Source organism: Apostichopus japonicus, chromosome 21 (genome assembly GCF_037975245.1).
Source record: "Apostichopus japonicus isolate 1M-3 chromosome 21, ASM3797524v1, whole genome shotgun sequence".
Taxonomy (NCBI): domain Eukaryota; kingdom Metazoa; phylum Echinodermata; class Holothuroidea; order Aspidochirotida; family Stichopodidae; genus Apostichopus; species Apostichopus japonicus.
The window spans coordinates 5,785,973-5,809,211 of NC_092581.1; the positions used below are offsets into that span (position 1 = coordinate 5,785,973).

At 35.6% G+C, this 23,239-nt stretch overlaps 1 protein-coding gene across 6 annotated transcripts in view; it reads left to right on the forward strand.

Moving 5' to 3' along the window:
* The window catches only part of LOC139962499 (synaptotagmin-like protein 5), a 63,996-nt gene that overhangs the window by 3,065 nt on the left and 37,692 nt on the right, over positions 1-23,239 (forward strand). For 3 of the 6 annotated variants that reach the window (XM_071962515.1, XM_071962521.1, XM_071962518.1), the window contains exons 2-3: positions 4,797-4,970; positions 20,974-20,985. In XM_071962515.1, coding sequence (XP_071818616.1) covers positions 4,870-4,970; positions 20,974-20,985 — 113 coding nt within the window. In that variant the 5' untranslated portion in view covers positions 4,797-4,869. Of the gene's footprint in view, positions 1-1,640; positions 1,858-1,993; positions 2,246-4,796; positions 4,971-20,973; positions 20,986-23,239 lie in introns of those variants that run through there. The other 3 variants (XM_071962516.1, XM_071962517.1, XM_071962519.1) reach the window with 3 other exon arrangements.

Sequence of the window (23,239 nt, forward strand, 5' to 3'; positions counted from 1 at the left end):
AATTATTGTGCTTTATACAGTGATGAGTATATTTGGAATCAACAACAGTACAAAATGGAGGTTATTTCACTGGCCTAAAGTTTGACTCAGTAGGTGACAGTTCACAGAACTCAAGGCATTAATGATTAATTCATATATTGTAGTACTGAGTTAATGCAGGGAGTTGTTATGACAACTCCCTGGTTAATGTGTCCTCTCCTTCTGTGATGGTAATTTGATATAATAGAGTTACCAGCATGTGTACTACTGCTGTATAGACAGTTGCATATTAATTGCATACTGTGCATATCATATAGTCGCATACATCTCTTCTGTGATAGAGAGACTTTAATACTGCATTTTTAGTAGAACGTGAAAACTTGTGCAAACACGGAGTATTGAATGCTATATTGTCTGTACTGGTTTTGACTATATAAACTGTTCTTGTATGGTTAACTGGCTTTATACACTATAACTTCAAATCTGGCTGATTTACATTGTATTAAAGTCCTGCTGTACAGTTACAATTGTCACAAGTAGGGTTCAACTTTACACTTGGTGCACATCAGATAATACTCTAGTTCTTAGAGGTGTAACACGTACTGCTCTAGTGAACAACAATCGTTATTGGTATTTTCAAAAAGAAAAGAGTATAAGTCATAGATCCTTGAAAATCTACCCCATTGATCCCAAAAGATTACCTTTGTGTATATCACTGTAATCCACATTTATTTCATTGGATGATGGATAACTTTTTGTATGAATTACCATTCACCTATGATGCAAACTGAGTAATGGTAAGCTAGTTCGCTGACAAAGTCATTTGTGCAGTACATGGCTTTGTGATGTATTTGTGGGAAGTAAATCTTGTAGATCTAGTCAGTCTTACCTTTTAATGTCTTCATTTAAATTCTATGTAACCACAGGTATGTGTCTAAGGTATTTTCTAGGTAACAATGCATACATCTGATAATGCATACACTATATACACTGACATTAACTTATGTATATTGCTATACAAATGTAAAAGTGTCTATCAATGTCTGAATAAATCAAAGAACCTTAAGTATTTCAAATGTAATATGACAAGTGAAATTAAGACACAACAAGAATTACATTCAGTCAGTTTGAAAAGTGAAAATATTAGTTGCATGCAGTAGCATGCAGGGCCCCCTCTCCCACTGGGGGAAACTATGCTGGCCACCATACTTTGCCTTGCACACATGTTTTGACTGTCATATTGGTGGCATGCAGTAGCTTGCAGGGCCCACCTCTCCCACTTGGGCAAACTATGCTGGCCACCATACTTTGCCTTGCACTCTTGTATTCATACTGTCACTATAATGCACTAGTATTTAACTAGTTTGACATTTCTTGTAAAGCTGGGTGTTGTACAACGTAACAACAGTACTGTAGATACACAACATTTTGTACACATATATTAGCTAACTTTATCTGTATTATTTTCAACTAATGAAAGGCGATCTTCTGTGTCTCACTACGCTGCTATGTGGGTTTGTTGACTTTTTGTTATGCAAATTGATTTGATAGGTTGAAACTGTTGTATTGAAGCAATCATTTGGTATTTGATTTGTTTGTATTACCTTACCCCCTTGCATATTTCACAGGTCAGCAGCCCTGTACTTTGCAGTCTTTGGACTGTATCATGCAGACTGCTTATCTGTGGATGTTTGGTTATATCAACTCTACCTAATTGTTTCCTATCTTGTTTGATATGTAAATGAGTTTGATTCTCTTTAGTATTGCTCAGTGATCAAATAGAAAGTAGTGACTCAAGTACAGCCAGACAGTGTGTTATCATTTGATATCATTGGATTGTTTATATATGAGGAAAGTGGATGAAAGCAATCAAACAAGGTACAGTTTTAAGCTATTGATCGTCATCATTCTCTTGAATTTTCAATTGGCGAACATGGTTCTGTTGGGATTTATAGAAAGTAGGCTTGATAGAACAGAAAACTGCCTTCTTTTTGGACTGTATTCTGGAGAAGCAACGTGCAACTAATGCAACATAGAAGCCATGTAAACATAATTACTCAGGAACTTATTACTGACTTTGCGATCTTGATTGGTCTCCTAAAAATTTGCCATTGTTTTTTCATTTGATGGTTTTTAGATGTCGTTTTACTGCAATTATACCAATTCCAAGATTCATGTTTTCAGTAGTAGAAACTAACATTGATATGTATGTTTCGGGCAGTACTGAATTGAAGTCTCTATGTTCCATTACTTACTGTAGTTCCAGGTAATCTACAAGTTTCTACATGCTGGTGACTAATGTATTGACGGTATGTTGGGCATTTTATGTAAGAAAGCTGGTATGGCGTGTGTTGCATATCACTTAGTGAGCTGCATAATTGGTGATCGTCAAAGTTACACTTGAAGATATATGTGGGTGTGCTGTTAGCATTGATCTCGATTACTGTCTTATGTGGGCTCAAAGTAAACTTTATAAGGAGGAGTGGTAGTCTGTTCTGTAAATAGTTTTCTCTGTTACGAGTTTGTTTTCTGGATGTCGTACTGCTAAACTGGGCTGTGTGTCTGCACAGTCAAAACAAATCTACAGTAGGCAAACCTTCTAAGAAAGAAAAACTGTACATCTTCAGTCTCTAGTGCAGTTATATACAATTGGTAATTAAATGAAGAACTTTCCTTCTTTTCTAGATATATAGTATGATCATCATTCCACACTGTTTGCATCTTACGAATGTCGTTAATATTTTTACTCTGTTGCACCTGTAATTTAACTGACAAGTGGTGAACATTGTTGGATTAATTTGTCTTGTTTCTGGCAAAATTATTAAAAAATTGGATTTACTTGCGATGTATTAGAGATCTATTTTAATCTGGAGATAAGCTTACAAATTATTGACTTGCAATTATTATTTTTGGGATGTTCAGTTTAGTGATTATCTTTGGCAATTACTGTAATTACTGTATGAGGGATACAATCATTGTTGAATCTCTTGAATGATGATCTGACTTATAGTACTAATGATAATACATGATCCTTACTTTATTGATCATACATGATCATTACAGCACTGATCATACATGATCATTACTATACTGATCATACATGATCATCACGGTACTGATCTTACATGATCCTTACTGTACTGATCATACATGATCCTTACTGTACTGATCATACATGATCATTACTGTACTGATCATACATAATCATTACTTTACTGATCATACATGATCATTACTATACTGATCATACATGATCATTACTGTACTGATCATACATGATCATTACTGTACTGATCATACATAATCATTACTGTACTGATCATACATGATCATTACTGTACTGATTATACATAATCATTACTGTACTGATCATACATGATCATTACTATACTGATCATACATGATCCTTACTGTACTGATCATACATGATCCTTACTGTACTGATCATACATGATCATCACAGTATTGATCATACATGATCCTTACTGTACTGATCATACATGATCATTACTATACTGATCATACATGATCATTACTGTACTGATCATACATGATCATTACTGTACTGATCATACATGATCATTACTGTACTGATCATACATGATCATTACTGTACTGATCATACATGATCATTACTATACTGATCATACATGATCATCACAGTATTGATCATACATGATCCTTACTGTACTGATCATACATGATCATTACTATACTGATCATACATGATCATTACTATACTGATCATACATGATCATTACTGTACTGATCATACATGATCATTACTGTACTGATCATACATGATCATTACTGTACTGATCATACATAATCATTACTGTACTGATCATACATGATCCTTACTGTACTGATCATACATGATCATCACAGTATTGATCATACATGATCCTTACTGTACTGATCTTACATGATCCTTACTGTACTGATCTTACTTGATCCTTACTGTACTGATCATACATGATCATTACTGTACTGATTATACTTGATCATTACTGTACTGATCACATGATCATTACTGTACTGATCATACATGATCATTACTGTACTGATTATACATGATCCTTACTGTACTGATCATACATTATCATTACTGTACTGATCATACATGATCATTACTGTACTGATTATACTTGATCATTACTGTACTGATCATACATGATCAGTACAGTAATGATCAAGTATGATCAGTACAGTAATTATCATACATAATCATTACTATACTGATCAAACATGATCAGTACTGTACTGATGATTCCATTAATGAACATCTTGTGCTTACTGGACAGGTACAAACATAAGAACTTATAAGCTTGAATTGATTTGTAAGATTTGCAAATAGTTGGAAGTGAGTACTTGTGTCTTTTGATGTGAAGCTATCATGAATGAAGTCAAATTGTAGAGATGAATTACCATCCAGCATTAAATATGTCTCCATGCATCTACATCTCCACATGGTACAGTATGTTGGTAATGGCTGCTCACTTGTTGTGGTGCATGCTGCACAAATGAAAGATGTCTACTGTACACTTGATTAATTGTAGAAGTTGCAGACATTTTAGTGAATACAAGTACAGTAGCTACTTCTGAGAACATGGTTTGTCATGTGTGCCATTTTTGGCCAATTATTAGCTGGCATTCATGAAATAGGGAAATCTAAGGTAGACAATGGAATGAAATTGTCTACAGTACAGAGTAAATAAAGGTACGCTAGGTCACCAGTCAGTTACCCTTCAGAATGAATTAATATTTCATTTCTTACATTTGATGAACTTTGGATTATTCGGTTTTCCCTTTTACAGTCTGCCAATGGGCTTGCCCAGTCACTTCTGGTTATAATATAAACAATGAGCTGGTAAAGACAGGCAAACCAAGATGTTGAACTTAGACCACCTGAATGATGAAGAGAGAGAAATCATCGAAGCTGTCATCCTCAGAGATGAAAATGAGAGACTGAGGGAAGAACAAAGAGTTAGGTAAGTATTCATCTGTGTACAGTATCAAACTAGATACACAACAAGATGAAGATGGCTTATTCAGAGCAGAGCTACATACTTGTCGGGTAGCCTTTTATTTTGCAGTAAGAGGATCATACCTAGATCTGGTTTGATATTCTCTCTGGTACGGGCACAGAAAGGAGAATGACTGTCATCTCTGGTCAAAGGGAAAGTGAGTGTCAATGGTATGCTAATTGATGAGTTTGAGGTAAAGGGTTTGGAAATATTTCTTGCTTCTAACTTTCGAAGGAATCAGCAATAGCTAGTTTACTTCCTGACATTTTAAAATTTCCTGATCACATTCATCTTTGTCAGCTGATGAGTCTGTGTGAAGATACATTTGTGTAAGTTTCCTCAGCCAATCACAGGTAAGAACCATTGTCACCTAATGAGTCAGTGTTGAGGTAGATTTCTGTGTTTCTTGTCAGCCAATCACAGGCAAGAACCATTGTTCTCTTATGAGTTGGTGTTAAGGTACATTTCTGTAAGTTTTCTCAGCCAATCACCGGTAAGAACCATTGTCACCTAATGAGTCAGTGTTGAGGTATATTTCTGTGTTTCTTGTCAGCCAATCACAGGCAAGAACCATTGTTCTCTTATGAGTTTGTGTTAAGGTACATTCCTGTGGGTTTTCTCAGCCAATCACCGGTAAGAACCATTGTCACCTAATGAGTCAATGTTGAGGTATATTTCTGTGTTTCTTGTCAGCCAATCACAGGCAAGAACCATTGTTCTCTTATGAGTTTGTGTTTTGAGGTACATTTCTGTGGCTCTTGTTAGTTAATCACAGATAAGAACCATTGTCACCTAATGAGTCAATGTTGAGGTATATTTCTGTGTTTCTTGTCAGCCAATCACAGGCAAGAACCATTGTTCTCTTATGAGTTTGTGTTAAGGTACATTTCTGTGGCTGTTGTTAGCCAATCACAGGCAAGAACCATGCACGCTATGCATTGTGCCATGTTGGTGAAGCGATTACCTGTTTGATAGTCACTAGTTGGAACTTGTGTTTTTGAAAATACTTTTGTTGAAAATTATTTTTTACTAACTATTTTTACTAACAACTTCATGTCCTTTCCTTATATTAAATCTACAGTGAGCAGATTAAACCATTATCAATTTGTTAGTTAGGAGTACAGTACTTAGTGACATGATTGGAACCACTATGCAATAGTTAGAGTGACGGATATGAGGGAACATCAACATAATATATATTGTAAATGACACAAACTTCCCTACCCAGCACAAATTGCAGAGCTTGACAATTTGAAAAGATTGATTGCCATTCTACTGGCATTTGTTTTGTAATATAACATACTTGAGATATATAGTATACGTTGGTTGCAGTACTGTAGACACCTACTGTACATGTACTGTAGGCACCTATAGTATATACAGTAGCAGAGCTGTGTACCAGTACATGCCGCTTGGCAGAAATACACTGAAGTAGCAACAGCTGGCCTCCATATCTTCTCAAATGTGAAGATTTTAGTCCAATTAATGAATAAATTGATGAATTTACTTTGTTCCTCGCTTACCTGTCTCCCCACAACCTTAGCACCTCATACCGTGCCTAGAATGAACTGGTAACCTTTTAACACGGTGCGCCCTCTATGCACAGACCCCCCTGGTCTATGCCCTTCCTTCTCATTCTACCATCCAAAGTGCCAACATCGTGCGTTTTGTTGTCCGGATTTCCTATGTAAGCGATTTCCGTACTGAATTGGAACCTAGGTTCTTGGTCTTGTAGTACTGTGGTACTTGTGTAGTACTGTGGTACTGTAGCACTGTGTACATGATATTTCACATGCACATCTATTCTTAAAATACATTGTGTGGCTTGAATCTATACATTATGAAGCTTGTCACTTGTAAACTAATTCTAACATTGCCATGAACATAATCAAAGTCAAGAAGTACAAGATTCTATCATCGGATATACAGTGGAAAAATGTGGAATTTTAGCAAATTTTTATGAATTTTAGCCTTTGATCTGTTGATGCAAATGGTCACATGTGCATTTTTGTAAAAAGGACGGATGTTAATATTATGTATCTATTGCTAAGTGATTCCTTAACATCGCCAAAACATGCAGACCTTATGTTTCGAAAGTTTATAGATCTATTAACAGTGTGAGCCAGTCTCTCATACCAGCATAATTTGTGACTAGAATGTACTTTTGCAATTTAATATCACTAATTTAACACAAATCATCTTGCCAACATGCACACTAGATATTCAGTAATGAAGCCTTACAGTTTTACCCCATAGTATCCATTATTTTTTATGGTAAATGCCTCATTGCCAAACTACCAGTCATGCATAATAGAATCATAATTACTGTATGTGAACATAATTAACACTAATTAAGTACTGTAGTATTTTCATCATTTAATGATTGTGGGGACAACTTATATAGGTGTGGCATCAAGCTGTTCCAGGTAGGGCATGCTCACACAACTTTGCAAACATACCTGAAATGTGGGACTGGTTCCTAGTAATCCTAGGAAATTTAGGGGGGGGGGGGGGTTAATGGGAGGTTAAGGTTGTTTGGTTTGATACACTTTCACAAAGATCTGATTTGATGGGGGGGGGGGTGGTTCCTGCTCTCACTAACACACCTATGGCTTACCCTTTACTTAACTACAATACTTCACAAAGTACTACTTTTTAACCTATGACTGTAAACAGACCTACATTTACATAGTTAGGTAAACTGTCAAAATATGTAGGTGACGTTTATTTCCTGACCAAGGTTAGCATCAATAGTGCTAATTCTTGATGTGTGAGTTTGCAGCTGTGATTTTCAGTATTTCTCCTCATTTAGTTGTCACCACGGTAACCAGATGTTTTTTGGTATAGGCTGCATTGACAGGTGATGTGAGAATATACGTAGTGCATCCACCTCTCACTGCCCTGCTGTACAGATGACGTCATATGGAACAATAGAAAAAGGGCGTTATTTACAGTGAAAATGGAAAAGTGCAAAAAAAATTGATTGTTTTATAGTCTCTGCTATAGTTGAATTCATAGTTGCACATATGCTACTTGGACTACTGTATCACAGAAACTGATGTACTTTTATCATGTTAGCAGTGGAATTTAATTACATTCTGGGGCATTAAATACCAAGCAGTGGTTACATTTTTCTATGGATTATAGTAGCTCTTCAGCAAATGAATTTTGAATACCTTTCATCAGCAGGAATATGGATGATATACCAGTGAAACATGTTGTATTTAAAATATAAACAACAGTCACAATATTTCTATAGTTTTTAACAAACTTTTATAATTATTGTGTCATAAAGGAAAATTACTATATTGCAGTATGTACAGCATGACTAGTGTACCAAACATGCCAGCAAGGTAACATTCAAGTTATCAATAACAGTGTTGACATTATTGTAGTCATTGTTGTCGTAGTCACACTAAAGGAATGGCTGAAGGAAGCGTACAACCTGTCCAGGAACTAATTCTTAGACAAGAAATGTTGCAAAATGGCTTGGATAATCAGAACGGTAAGAAACCATCCCAAATTTATAAATCTGTCCTTCCTGCAAATGTTACTGGTGAACTTTTCAGCTCCCTCAAAAATGGACACTCAAACTTAAAAACTGCTGAGACCAGCAGTTCCAGGAGTTCACTGAATGAAGAAGCAGGTAGGTCTACAGTGGAGGGGAGAGCAATTGCTTCCAACTCATCTCCTCTCCGGGATAAAACTCTAATAGGATCAACCCAGTCAGATGGTAGTAGTTCTTCCGGAAGCGCAAATATGCAAACCGTTCCACCTGTAGTACCCGACAAACCCTCTCGGAGTGGCAATTCTATTTCCAAAGGTCCCCAGGAAAGATATCTTGGAAGGTCCCTACCTCCAGTTCCTCCTCCAAAGAGTTGGACGACACAAGACAACCAGGATAATGAAGAAAGTGACCAGATGATGCATGGAACACAGACACTCCCACCTATAAAATCCAAACCTGTATCGAATACTAAACTGCATCATGATGAGGCATCTGTACAGGATAAAAGTGAAAACAAACATGAAGAGACTCAGGAAACACCCAACATTGGTTCCAAAAGAACAGGGGCATTGGTAGCTTCCTTTGAACAGACTGTGGTAGGCACGAGTAGCGGTCAGCTTGGTTCTACTAAAGGTGCTGCTGATGATCAGATAGAAAGTAATGTTCACCGTGATGTAAATAAAGCTTCCAACTCAGGTGTTGACCACAACAGTCATTCTCATGGAATGGAACTGAGAACAATTGACCCTTCCCAAAAAGGTCATTATAAGGAAACCTACATAGATCATTCAGTGTCCTCATTGAGCACAGATGGGGATGGTGACGACATTGAGGAGGATGGGGTGGACGATCCATTGCTCATCGGAAAGAAAAAAGGACATCGTCAGCGCAGGCAAGATACCTCTGGAGAGGAATATAGAAATATTGGATATTTCTCCCAGACCAATGTCGATGAAGGAGATAGCATTATTGAAGATGAAGGACTAATGCCTGATGTACCAATCATTAAGGTGGAAGATTATGGTGATATTTCAAAAGAAACTTCCGTATCTAACCAAGAACCGTCTGATGGCGACACAGTATATCACAGTATCGATGCCAATAGAGACACACCACATCAAGAAGAGGAACTGTCTCCTGGTTTATCAGGTACAAAGGGAATGTTAATGGTAGGAAGTGCCACTTATGAGGAAGATGATGATGGTGATGATGATGATGATGATGATGAGGAGGAGGAGGAGGAGGAGGAGGAGGAGGAGGAGGAGGAGGAGGAGGAGGAGGAGGAGGAGGAGGATAATGAGGAAGGTGGATATGATGATCAGAGTGATTTCTCAGAGGATGAGGAAATGAGAGACATTGAAGATGAAGAGATAATGGAACAAGCTAATGATTCCTCGGAGGAGTTAGGAGAAGGGGAGTTGGATGTGAATGAGGAGGGTAGGTATGAACAGAGTAGGGAAGAATTTGAGGAGATGATTGATGAGGGTGAAGAGAAAGATTTCACCATGCCAGTGTCCATGGAGGAGGGACTTGCATATCTTGGCATATTTTCTAGGTAAGTCAGGAAAATGTTTTCATGAGGTCTTCCTCTGTATGAGCAGATTCTGTATTACTGCCTGTAGATAGAGTTGCAACTTAATACTTGTGTGTTTCAGCAGTGACTGGATTAGGGATGCACCGGATATCCGGTCCGGCCGGACTATCCGGCCGGATATTGAGCAATTATCCGGTTCCGGCCGGATATTTTTCAAAATCCGGCCGGATCTTTTTCAAAATCTGGCTGGATCTATTTCCAAAATCTGGCCTGAATTATTCCTTAAAAAGGTGTTGGTATTAACTTAAATCAAATCAATGTAAACTATTTCCAAAAATTAATAAAAACATTCAAGGTAAGAAAAAATTAGGTTTAACATGTTTAATTTAATTTTCTCAATGGTCTGACCCACTGTTTCTAAAGATCAACCAAAATAATACAACTACTGTAATAATATGAAGCTCTTTTCTTTTTTTACAGATAATACTGCAGTGTTAAAATTTGTTACCAAATAATGTATAATATAAGACAATTCTAAATCCAGATAGTAGTGTTATTACAACAATTAAATAACCTTTTTATTCAGTATAAAGTATGAGATTTGTGAAATGTAGCTTCCCGTTTTAAAACAAACTTCATAGGTAGTATGCAGTATTTTTCTAGCAAACAAATTTACATACTGTATCAAGCTTGTCAACAATTATATTGTAGTTATTTTATTAAAGAATGAAGATTACACCACTTCAAGTCATACTTAATCTCATAAATGGGGTCTTAATTTCACCTTCTTTATAATATGCATATACCTCACCTAAGATTTGCTCCTTGTTTCATACTTCTGCTTAAATTATTAATGATTTTCTTTTGTGTAATGAAAAAATCCGGTCCGGCCGGATTTTATCCGGCTGGATTTCATGTACTATCCGGCAAAATCCGGTTCCGGCCGGATCCAAAAACTTGGATCCGGTGCATCCCTAGACTGGATAGGATTGTAACTTAATACTTGTAGTGTATCAGCAGTGACTGAATAGGATTGTAACTTAATACTTGTAGTGTATCAGCAGTGACTGAATAGGATTGTAACTTAATACTTGTAGTGTATCAGCAGTGACTGGAGAGAGTTGTAACTTAATACTTGTAGTGTATCAGCAGTGGCTGGATAGAGTTGTAACTTAATACTTGTAGTGTATCACCAGGGACTGGATAGAATTGTAACTTTTACTTGTAACTAGTTTATCAGCAGTGACTGGATAGAAATATTGTAACTTACTACTTGTAGTGTATCAGCAGTGACTGAATAGAAGTGTAACTTCATACTTTTAGTGTATCAGCAGTGGCTGGATAGAATTGTAACTTAGTACTTGTAGTGTATCAGCAGTGGCTGGATAGAGTTGTAACTTAATACTTGTAGTGTATCACCAGGGACTGGATAGAATTGTAACTTTTACTTGTAACTAGTTTATCAGCAGTGACTGGATAGAAATATTGTAACTTACTACTTGTAGTGTATCAGCAGTGACTGAATAGAAGTGTGACTTCATACTTTTAGTGTATCAGCAGTGGCTGGATAGAATTGTAACTTAGTACTTGTAGTGTATCAGCAGTGGCTGGATAGAGTTGTAACTTAATACTTGTAGTGTATCACCAGGGACTGGATAGAATTGTAACTTTTACTTGTAACTAGTTTATCAGCAGTGACTGGATAGAAATATTGTAACTTACTACTTGTAGTGTATCAGCAGTGACTGAATAGAAGTGTAACTTCATACTTTTAGTGTATCAGCAGTGGCTGGATAGAATTGTAACTTAATACTTGAAGTGTATCAGCAGCAACTGGATAGGATTGTAACTTAATACTTGGAAGTGTATCACCAGGGACTGGATAGAATTGTAACTTTTACTTGTAACTAGTTTATCAGCAGTGACTGGATAGAAATATTGTAACTTACTACTAGTAGTGTATCAGCAGTGACTGAATAGAAGTGTAACTTCATACTTTTAGTGTATCAGCAGTGGCTGGATAGAATTGTAACTTAATACTTGAAGTGTATCAGCAGCAACTGGATAGGATTGTAACTTAATACTTGAAGTGTATCACCAGGGACTGGATAGAAGTGTAACTTAATACTTGTAGTGTATCAGCAGTGACTGAATAGAAGTGTAACTTCATACTTTTAGTGTATCAGCAGTGGCTGGATAGAATTGTAACTTAGTACTTGTAGTGTATCAGCAGTGACTGGAGAGAGTTGTAACTTAATACTTGTAGTGCTTCAGCAGTGACTGGATACAAATATTGTAACTTAATACTTGTAGTGTATCAGCAGTGACTGGATAGAATTGTAACTTAATACTTGTAGTGGATCAGCAGTGGCTGGATAGAATTGTAACTTAATACTTGTAGTGGATGAGCAGTGACTTGATAGAATTGTAACTTATACTTGTAGTGTATCAGCAGTGACTGGATAGAGTTGTAACTTAATACTTGTAGTGCTTCAGCAATGACTGGATACAAATATTGTAACTTAATACTTGTAGTGTATCAGCAGTGACTGGATAGAATTGTAACTTAATACTTGTAGTGGATCAGCAGTGGCTGGATAGAATTGTAACTTAATACTTGTAGTGGATCAGCAGTGACTTGATAGAATTGTAACTTATACTTGTAGTGTATCAGCAGTGACTGGATATAATTGTAACTTAATACTTGTAGCACTTGTATCAGCAGTGACTGGATAGAATTGTAACTTAATACTTGTAGTGTATCAGCAGTGACTGGATAGAATTGTAACTTAATACTTGTAGTGTATCACCAGGGACTGGATAGAATTGTAACTTAATACTTGTAGTGTATCAGCAGTGACTGGATAGAATTGTAACTTAATACTTGTAGTGTATCAGCAGTAACTGGATAGAATTGTAACTTAATACTTGTAGTGTATCAGTAGTGACTGGATAGAATTGTAACTTAATACTTGTAGTGTATCAGCAGTGACTGGATAGAATTGTAACTTAATACTTGTAGTGTATCAGCAGTGACTGGATAGAATTGTAACTTAATACTCGTAGTGTATCAGCAGTGACGGGATAGAATTATAACTTAATACTTGTAGTGTGCTCAGTGACTGGATAGAATTGTAACTTAATACTTGTAGTGTATCAGTAGTGACTGGATAGAATTCTAACTTAATACTTGTAGTGTATCAGCAGTGACTCGATAGTAATGTTCTCATCTTGGAGATAATAGGTCTTATTGTTACACATAGGAGACATGGTAGGTATTTAATGGTAGGTATAAGGTATGTTAATGTAAGGCCTGCAAACCCTATAGATGTTAATGTAAGGCCAACAAACCCTATATAGATGTTAATGTAAAGCCAACAAATCCGATAGACTTGAGGAATTGTGAATTATTTCTGATATGATGGTAACTTCAAAGGTTGTATTAGATCTGCATTGCATACCGCATGCTGCAATGTCAGTTGATTGTACGTACTACCGGAGTCTTAGCATGTACAGTATCTAGAGTTTACATGTAGATCGCTAAGAAAATCTGCCACTGAACTGGCTACCAGCACATTGCATGTTTTCAAACAGTTCTAAAGAAACTCCCTGACACACCTGGCTGAAACATCGCTTGCTTGATTTTGATTGAGAAATTGAATATGGTCGTGAATTTCAACCAGCCTCAGTACTTGCATAAAAGTCAGACATGATACGGTCATTTCTCAGTGCAGAGCGTAGTAAACTCATCAACTGAAACACAAACCCCTTTTTTTTTTTCTTCATAAATGGAAGCATCTTTTTAGAGTGTTCCAAAGACTTTTGTAACCAGTAGTAGCATTTGTAATACAGAAGTATATACTCAGCCAGTGAAGATGTCAGCAAATGATTCTACTTACTGTAGGGATAGTATCTCATACCTTCAGATCAGCAATCTAGTTTATATGAAGTATTCAGTAGTAGTGTCGAGTGGGTATTTACGATATAGAGTTACTATAGATTTGCTGGTACTATTCATCGATCTATTCAATGATGATGGTAAAAGTAGGAATGGATTTTACCGTTGACCGCTTCTTCATTTCAAACTGTTTGAAAAGGTACAATACCATCAGACTATCATTTATAATAAAAGTTACCACGAGATACAAACGTTGAACAAATTTAGAATTGTCTTATATGCAATGTGGACTACTCCAGCTACATATCATCTGTAACTCAGGTCCTGCAGGAATAGAAACTATATGCTACCTAATGAAATTAAATCCAGCATCTCCATTACACTTCCTCAAAGCCGCTGTAGCTTACTGATTTCTGAAATCACCAGATGTGTAGACCTCATTAATCAACCAAAAACGAACCTTTATATCAATCATCTACTGTCACATGTCACACTTTTATTAATAACACAGGTTTACTTGCTGATGAAATCTGTCAATTATATTTGGTGTTGACTGTGATATAGAACATTCATGTTTAATAGACTGTTGTAACTTGACATGTTTAACATGCATGTCTTTAATTGTTACCTACTGTCTGATCTGTGACATACAAATAATCATATGTGATTCACAGACTAATTTACAATACAGGAATGGCTTTGACCTCATAGTATTTATTGTACATACTTGTATGCATGTATTATTAGGCTACTGCATATATACATAAACTGTACTGTGTTTTTCTGTACTGTGTTTTATTGAGATTGATTCAGAATTATTTTGTTTGTAATTGAGATCCCTGATCCTAGATTGCCGAGCCATCAGTGTTTCCTAATCTCCATTTGCTCACTTAGTACAGTTTAACCCGATAGTTACACCCTGCGGTGAAGATCAGTTTGTGAATTATATTGAGTATAGTAGTGTCTGTAGATAACACTGATGTGTGCAGAATAATTTGATGTAAGCCCTTTATGAATACAACCTGCAGGTACTTGTGTCAGTAATATATAGTCAGCCTAACAGTTTCTGAAATTAAAAGTTACATTTCCTATTGTCATCTCTGAGAATGTCTTGAGAACAATGAATGATGATGTTCAAGCATCAAGAAATGTTTATAGTCATTTTCATTACATTCATATCACACCTGATTAATGGCATGGTTTTGATTAATATTCTCCTTTTGAATATATTAAACCATTTTAATAGTATTTTTGTCAGTATTAATCTATGGAGTTGCTGTAGGCTATATCGTATAACCTGGCAGTCGTGCATTACAGGTGTACTATTTATAAGCTATGACACGTAGTATTAAAACAACTCTGCTTGAACAACTCTCTTGATGGTGGATCTGTTTTATGATTTCCAAAGAAAGAACGTGCCATTCATCTTAATATTGAATATTCAAACCAATTTAATAGTATTTTTGTCTGTATTAATCTATGTAGCTGCTATAGGCTGTATCACATATCCTGGCAGTCTTGCATTACAGGTGTATTAACTATGACACGTAGTATTAAAACAACTCTGCTTGAACAACTCTTTTGATGGTGGATCTGTTTTCTGGTTTCCAAAGAAAGAACGTGCCATTCATCTTAACTTCTCCTGTCATTCAAGGTCATCTATAGGGCTCTCATTGCTAAATTGTCGTGTCAAGGCTCAGAGTATTGTTCTGTTGTTTCAAGTATTATTGTGAGGTTTTAATGGTTCTGATTGTTCGCTATATTATAGGAATTTGCAATTTATTTGAAAACTGTGTCCAGTAAGACCATGGAGGTAAAAACAGACTGTTTTTACCTCATGAGATGCTGGCAAATGAGATGGAGAACACATGTATGTATGTGATTTGTCTGATTAAGTTAGTACACACAGTTTGTATATTAATGCAATATATATATGTATTATATTACACTGTTATTTATATATTATACTGTTATTTATATATTACACTGTTTATGCCTGGTGATTCAAAGTTTGTATTTATCCTGTTCATGCTAATGGTTTGCATCCAACATATAGCAGGATAGTTAAGGTATTCTGCCTCTACTGTAAACTGTACAGAGCTCTCCTAACTAATCCACTAGATGCATCTGGAGTGCTCTTTCCTACCAAGGAACACCAAGAGTCCAAGACAACTTATTGTAGCTTCGCTTTGGAGGGCTACCTTGTTCCTGTTAATATTTATTCTTCCCTGATTCACTGGAATGGCTAGTATTGTGTAGTATCCAACTTGATCTATCTTTAAAGCTGCTATCTGTGTTGGGCTACAGTAGGTATCTTTGTGTCACTCAGAGTACTATGTAATTTACTCGGACTATAGATGTAACAAGATAGCTGGCACTGTATCCATCAAGAATATCTAGAATTGAATACAACCAGTTACTGTCATATGTCAAACATCAGTGATATTACAGGGTAAAGCTTGTCTGTGATTGGTTGACCAAAAGAAGTGGACTGCAGAGAGTCTGCTAGTCATACAGAATTACAGAGGAAAAGGTTGCCACAAGCTTTAATGTTACATTTTAATGTTAAATCCTGAGATTAATTTTCCACACAAGCAAACAAATCTTCCAAAACATACAAGTATATATTATTTGGATCAATCAACTAACTCAGTTGAAATTTACTCTTTGGACGGTTTCTTCTCTCAGCTCTTTGAGAGACGGTGCATACTTGATAAAGTTTGTAATCCCTTGCACTCCAGAGCTCAGAGTAACTTTTGGCATGCCTTTGGTGCCCCCTATCCATATGCCATAATGCCCTTAAAGCTCATTCGTTACGGCCAGCAACAACTGCCATACAACAATGCATGCGTATACTTGTACAATATATTTCATCTGTAGAAAAGAACAGAAATTTATGGTTAGAATGGGATTTGAACCTGTAGTTCTAGCCTTAATTTTTGGCTCTTTTCCATTGTCTAGAATGTCCCAATCAGTTTTCCCTTATTTTTCATTTACTTTAATAAATTTCTCCTCACAGTTTTCAAACACATTTCATATCGATATACCTCAAGTGCATTCTGGATTCTTTGATATATTTCCAGCCATTTCATCCATTTTCATGATCAGTGGATGTTTCTTACTTCTCTCCATTCTCTCCTTCATTTATCTCTCATGGTTTTCATCTCACATGGATCACTTCTTGTGGATCTTACAGTCTTCACCAGTAAGATATTCATGCATGCACAACATGTTTCATTGGTGCTTAAGTTATATCTGTCAGAACCTTCACTAATTATCCACAAATCTAAAAAGCACTCAAATTACACTTGCAAGATATACCACATTTCAGCACATTTCAGCATTACGTAAATTTTGTTGCAATAGTATTGTAATGTCTAAATATCTAGAACGAGAATAATTTTTTGCAAACAGTGTTTAGCCTACGTATCATGAAAATTGATAAGGCACTTGTTATCTGTATCATGTTGAGATTGTATATTATCACATTCACAATGCATACTAAAAGTGTGAATGTAGTTGCACTTAAGTCAAATATGTGGTATTTCAATTTTTTTATTATTTGATACTTGATCCATTCAATGAAAAGTTGATTTGTGGATAATAATGTAATGTGCTGGTTGTATAAATTTCATACTAATGTTGAATGTATGTATGTATACAGCATGTGTATCAGTTAGTAGATAGGTTTAGCAAACAGAATTACAGAGCAATGTACTAATGTTTAGAATTATCAATGACACGGAACCATATGGTATTGAATGACTGGATCCATGGATATATAATTTGTAAATTCAATGGTAGTCTAGACATTCAACCATCAAACCCTTTTATAGGAGAAACACAGTGTAATTATTATTCATTAGAGAATATCATTTGTTGTTATGGGAGTTCTATGGTGCCAGCTAAGTACTGTTAATAGTTATATGTCCCCACAAACAGTTTAATTTTTTGTGAAGGAGTTACTTTTTTCTTGTTTATTCGTTTTGTATTCTGTAATGTCATGTTGTTCACTTGTATCATGCTTACATACATGTTCTGTGCTGAAAAATATTCCCTTTTGTAATATTCTGTACCGGATACCCAAATTGCAATAAGGTAGTGCAGGTCCTACAGTATGTACCATTTAATCACCACCCTTCAGGTACCAACCAGAGATTTGTAATGGTGGAGGAGGAGGGGAGTCAGGCCAACGTTTAGTGGTGATGAAAATGCTGCCTGTTGCAAAACCTTGTCTTTATGAAAGCCATTGATTTGAAAAATGTAGTAAGTGTTCCATGTTGCCACAGTATAGTTGTATCAGATCACCAAAGAAACCAAAAAAAAAGTTAATATAAGAAAACAAGCAAATGTGCTACTCAATTGGGGATTTTTCGGTACAGAATATTACCCTCTGTCTGATGGTGAGGCATTGAAATAATTTCAACGATCTTTCAATGATCTTTGTCTTGTGTTAAATGTCAAATAGCTATATCATTTTAAATACCTTTGCATGTAATGATGCAGGTTTTTGTACTTGATATTACTACACAATATCACACCCGCACACAGCTATATACAGTATTACAACAGCTATATAATTTTAAATACCTTTACATGTAGTGATGGAGGTATTTGTAGTGATATTACTACACAATATCACACCTGCACACAGCTATACAGTATTGCAACAGCTATATAATTTTAAATATCTAGATACATGTAGTGATGGAGGTCTTTGTTGTGATATTACTACACTATATCACACCTGCACCCAGCTATACAGTATTGCAACAGCTATATAATTTTAAATATCTAGATACTGTACATGTAGTGATGGAGGTCTTTGTTGTGATATTACCACACAATATCACACCTGTACACAGCTATACAGTATTGCATCAGCTATATAATTTTAAATACCTTTACATGTAGTGATGGAGGTCTTTGTAGTGATATTACTACACAATATCACACCTGCACACAGCTATACAGTATTGCAGAAGCTATATCATTTTAAATACCTTTACATGTAGTGATGGAGGTCTTTGTAGTGATATTACTACACAATATCACACCTGCACACAGCTATACAGTATTGCAACAGCTATATAATTTTAAATACCTTTACATGTAATGATGGAGGTCTTTGTAGTGATATTAATACACAATATCACACCTGCACACAGCTATACAGTATTGCAGCAGCTACATCATTGTAAATACCTTTACATGTAGTGATGGAGGTCTTTGTAGTGATATTACTACACAATATCACACAGGTCTACACACAGCTATACAGTATTGCAGCAGCTATATAATTTTAAATACCTTTACATGTAGTAATGGAGGTCTTTGTAGTGATATTACTACACAATATCACACCTGCACACAGCTATACAGTATTGCAGCAGCTACATCATTTTAAATACCTTTACTGTATGTATGTAGTAATGGAGGTCTTTGTAGTGATATTACTACACAATATCACACCTGCACACAGCTATACAGTATTGCAGCAGCTACATCATTTTAAATACCTTTACTGTATGTATGTAGTAATGGAGGTCTTTGTAGTGATATTACTACACAATATCACACCTGCACACAGCTATACAGTATTGCAGCAGCTACATCATTGTAAATACCTTTACATGTAGTGATGGAGGTCTTTGCAGTGATATTACTACACAATATCACACAGGTCTACACACAGCTATACAGTATTGCAGCAGCTATATAATTTTAAATACCTTTACATGTAGTAATGGAGGTCTTTGTAGTGATATTACTACACAATATCACACCTGCACACAGCTATACAGTATTGCAGCAGCTACATCATTTTAAATACCTTTACTGTATGTATGTAGTAATGGAGGTCTTTGTAGTGATATTACTACACAATATCACACCTGCACACAGCTATACAGTATTGCAGCAGCTACATCATTTTAAATACCTTTACTGTATGTATGTAGTAATGGAGGTCTTTGTAGTGATATTACTACACAATATCACACCTGCACACAGCTATATAGTATTGCAACAGCTATATCAGTTCAAATACCTTCACTGTATTTCACTTCTAATTTTTGTAACATTTTTGAAGTAGACCTTGACCAGAATTGATTCAGGTTTACTATTATATACATGTATGTGCCCTGTACTATACTGAATAGTATGTGGTAGGTAGTAGCTGTACTGTGTGCAATACCAAGCTAGGATGATTCACTGTGTTGTGCATGATATAGTATTAAGCACATTACCTCAATGTACAATCCTGTTTCAGTACGTTAATTTAGTACTATAATGCCATATATAGCAGTGTAGCCTTTGTGAAGCAAAAATGAGAGGTACATGGTACATCAATCTATATAATCCGGCTAAGCTGTTTCATTTGAGTGGTTGAGATGAATAGAGGAGCTGGTCGGTTTACTATATTTATTCAGGAATTTATATCCAGACTATGTTTAATGCAAAACTTTCAAATATTTCCATAGCTGGCTTATGGTCTGTATGCAAGGCTATGTACTCAGGGTTTGGCTGGGAAATACCGCCTGGTTTTATCCACAGGTGGAAAATTATCCACAGGTGGAAAATACTGGGAAATATTAGGAAATATTTAACAACTGAATGTTTTACATATATAGTTTTTTATTCATGCAAAAGTATTATAACAACAACTTAAAGGCATTGAAGACTCGCTCAATAGGTGCAGAGGTACAATTAGAGGAATTATTAGATGAACCTAATCATTAAGTTATACTATAATTGATTCTTACTGGATAAGAGACACTATTTCAATGCAAATCAATGTAATTAGTGCTCACTTTAACTATCATTGTATTTCACATGATTTTGTATTCACCAATATTTCCTGGTATTTTCCCAGTATTTACCATTATTTCCTGGTATTTCTGAATATTTCCCCAGAGATATCCAACCCTGAGTTAAATCAGTTATATGTCCCACTAAATATTGATGTAAATTATGAGTGACTTTATTGATAAAGTATATTGCCTTTGTTTTTCCACAAACCTGACAGTGAGATTGAAAGGTACAGTGTAGTATAATAATACATCGTGTGTTAATTGGTTTGTTTGGCACAACTACATGCATTACTATATATGCAATATACACTATTTGGTAAGAGGATATATTTTTTAAATTGCATGAGAAAGATAAAGGTTTACATGGGATACAAAGTCCCCAGCTTTAACCAATTGAGCAAAAACTAAGATTTTAAGCCATTGATATTCCTGTCGAATGTGAAAGACATTCATTGGCTAAAATCTATACAAATTCACAGAGAGTTCAAGAAAGTATTATATGCTGTCTCTATGCTTTGAAGGTTTGCCTGAAGAACTGACAGGGTGGAGAAGCTTACTTTGAGAATGTCTCGCGCTAGTGGGCATTAAAATTGGCGCTAAAAGCTACATGCACTAAAGTTGGCAAAAAATTGCAGAAAGATACATATCTGTGCCTTTGATAGACTGCTGTCAATCACTATACCAACAAAATTAAACTTTTTAATTTATTATAAAAATCCCAATTACTCTTTTAATTTTCCTATATTGAATGATGTGTATATAATTTTATTTTCATGACCTCGGTACTGAAGTTGTGTTTCTTGCCTCCACTAACTCTATAACTCATAATATCATTCCATGTGTGATATTCATTACTAACATGTTAATACCAAGTAACCTAGTTTGGTGTGTCAGATTCAAGTTGGTTTATGCACTATATATATCATTTTACTTGTATAATCAGTTTGACAACATCCCTTCATAGTTTCTTCTAACTTGATTTTAATGGTGATCATTGTGTATCAGTGTTTTGTGAATTCCCTAACAAGCTAACAATCAGTCGTCTTTCTTCTTTTTTCTGTAGTAGTTGTGTTATATGCGGTTATGAGTTACAGTAGTTGTGTTATCTGTGGTTCTCTGAGTTCAGTTGTTTATGTTTGCATGTTAAATAAGTTACCTGGGTGATGACTGTTGCATGTCCATCATTACTGTTGGTGCGTTGATGTAGTTTATCTGGGGCATTTCCCAGTATTTATGATTTAATTTATATTGCAATACCTACAGTCCAAGTAGTCTGATGGATATTACCAGTGGGTGGAATGTTCACATTGTTGTAGTTCAACATGATGAAATTTATGGAACTTCCCTGCCATAGTCTCCTATATCATCCATGTGTCTGTCATCATGTCATGTGGTTGTGTCCCATGTCACCTGGTGTCTAACATGTTATATATTTGTCTGCCACCATGTGATGTGTTTGTCTGCCATCAAACCATGTGTTTGCCTGTCATTATACCTTGTTTGTCTACAACAATGTTACCATGTTATGTGTTTCTCTTCTACATGGCATAGGCTGATGTGTTTGTTATCAATCTTGTGTGTTTGTATATCACCATGCCACATGTTTATGTATCATGTATCGTCTTCTATGTACTGTACCATTTGTTTGTCCAAATCATATCATGAATGTATTTATCATGTCTTTGTCTATCCTCTATTCCATGTTTGTCTTCCATGTCATGTGTTTGTCCATCATATCATATGTTTATCAAGTTGCTGTCTTCTATACAATGTGTTTGTCTTCATGTCATGTAGCTGTCCATATCATATGTTTGTCAAGTTTTTGTCTTCTATACAATGTGTTTTTCTTCAGTTTCATGTGTTTGTCCATCATATCATGTGTTTATCAAGTTTTTGTCTTCTATGCAATGTGTTTGTCTTCAGTGCCATGTGATTGTCCATCATATGTGTTTATCTAGTATTTGTCCTCTATACAATGTGTTTGTCTTCAGTGCCATGTGATTGTCCATCATATGTGTTTATCTAGTTTTTGTCCTCTATACAATGTGTTTGTCTTCAGTGCCATGTGATTGTCCATCATATGTGTTTATCTAGTTTTTGTCCTCTATACAATGTATTTGTCTTCAGTGCCATGTGATTGTCCATCATATGTGTTTATCTAGTTTTTGTCCTCTATACAATGTATTTGTCTTCAGTGCCATGTGATTGTCCATCATATGTGTTTATCTAGTATTTTTCCTCTATACAATGTGTTTGTCTTCAGTGCCATGTGATTGTCCATCATATGTGTTTATCTAGTTTTTGTCCTCTATACAATGTGTTTGTCTTCAGTGCCATGTGATTGTCCATCATATGTGTTTATCTAGTTTTTGTCTTCTATACAACGTGTTTGTCTCCCGTGTCATGTAGTTGTCCATCATATCATATGTTTATCAGGTTTTTGTCTTCTATGTGTTTGTCTTCCATGTCATGTAATTGTCC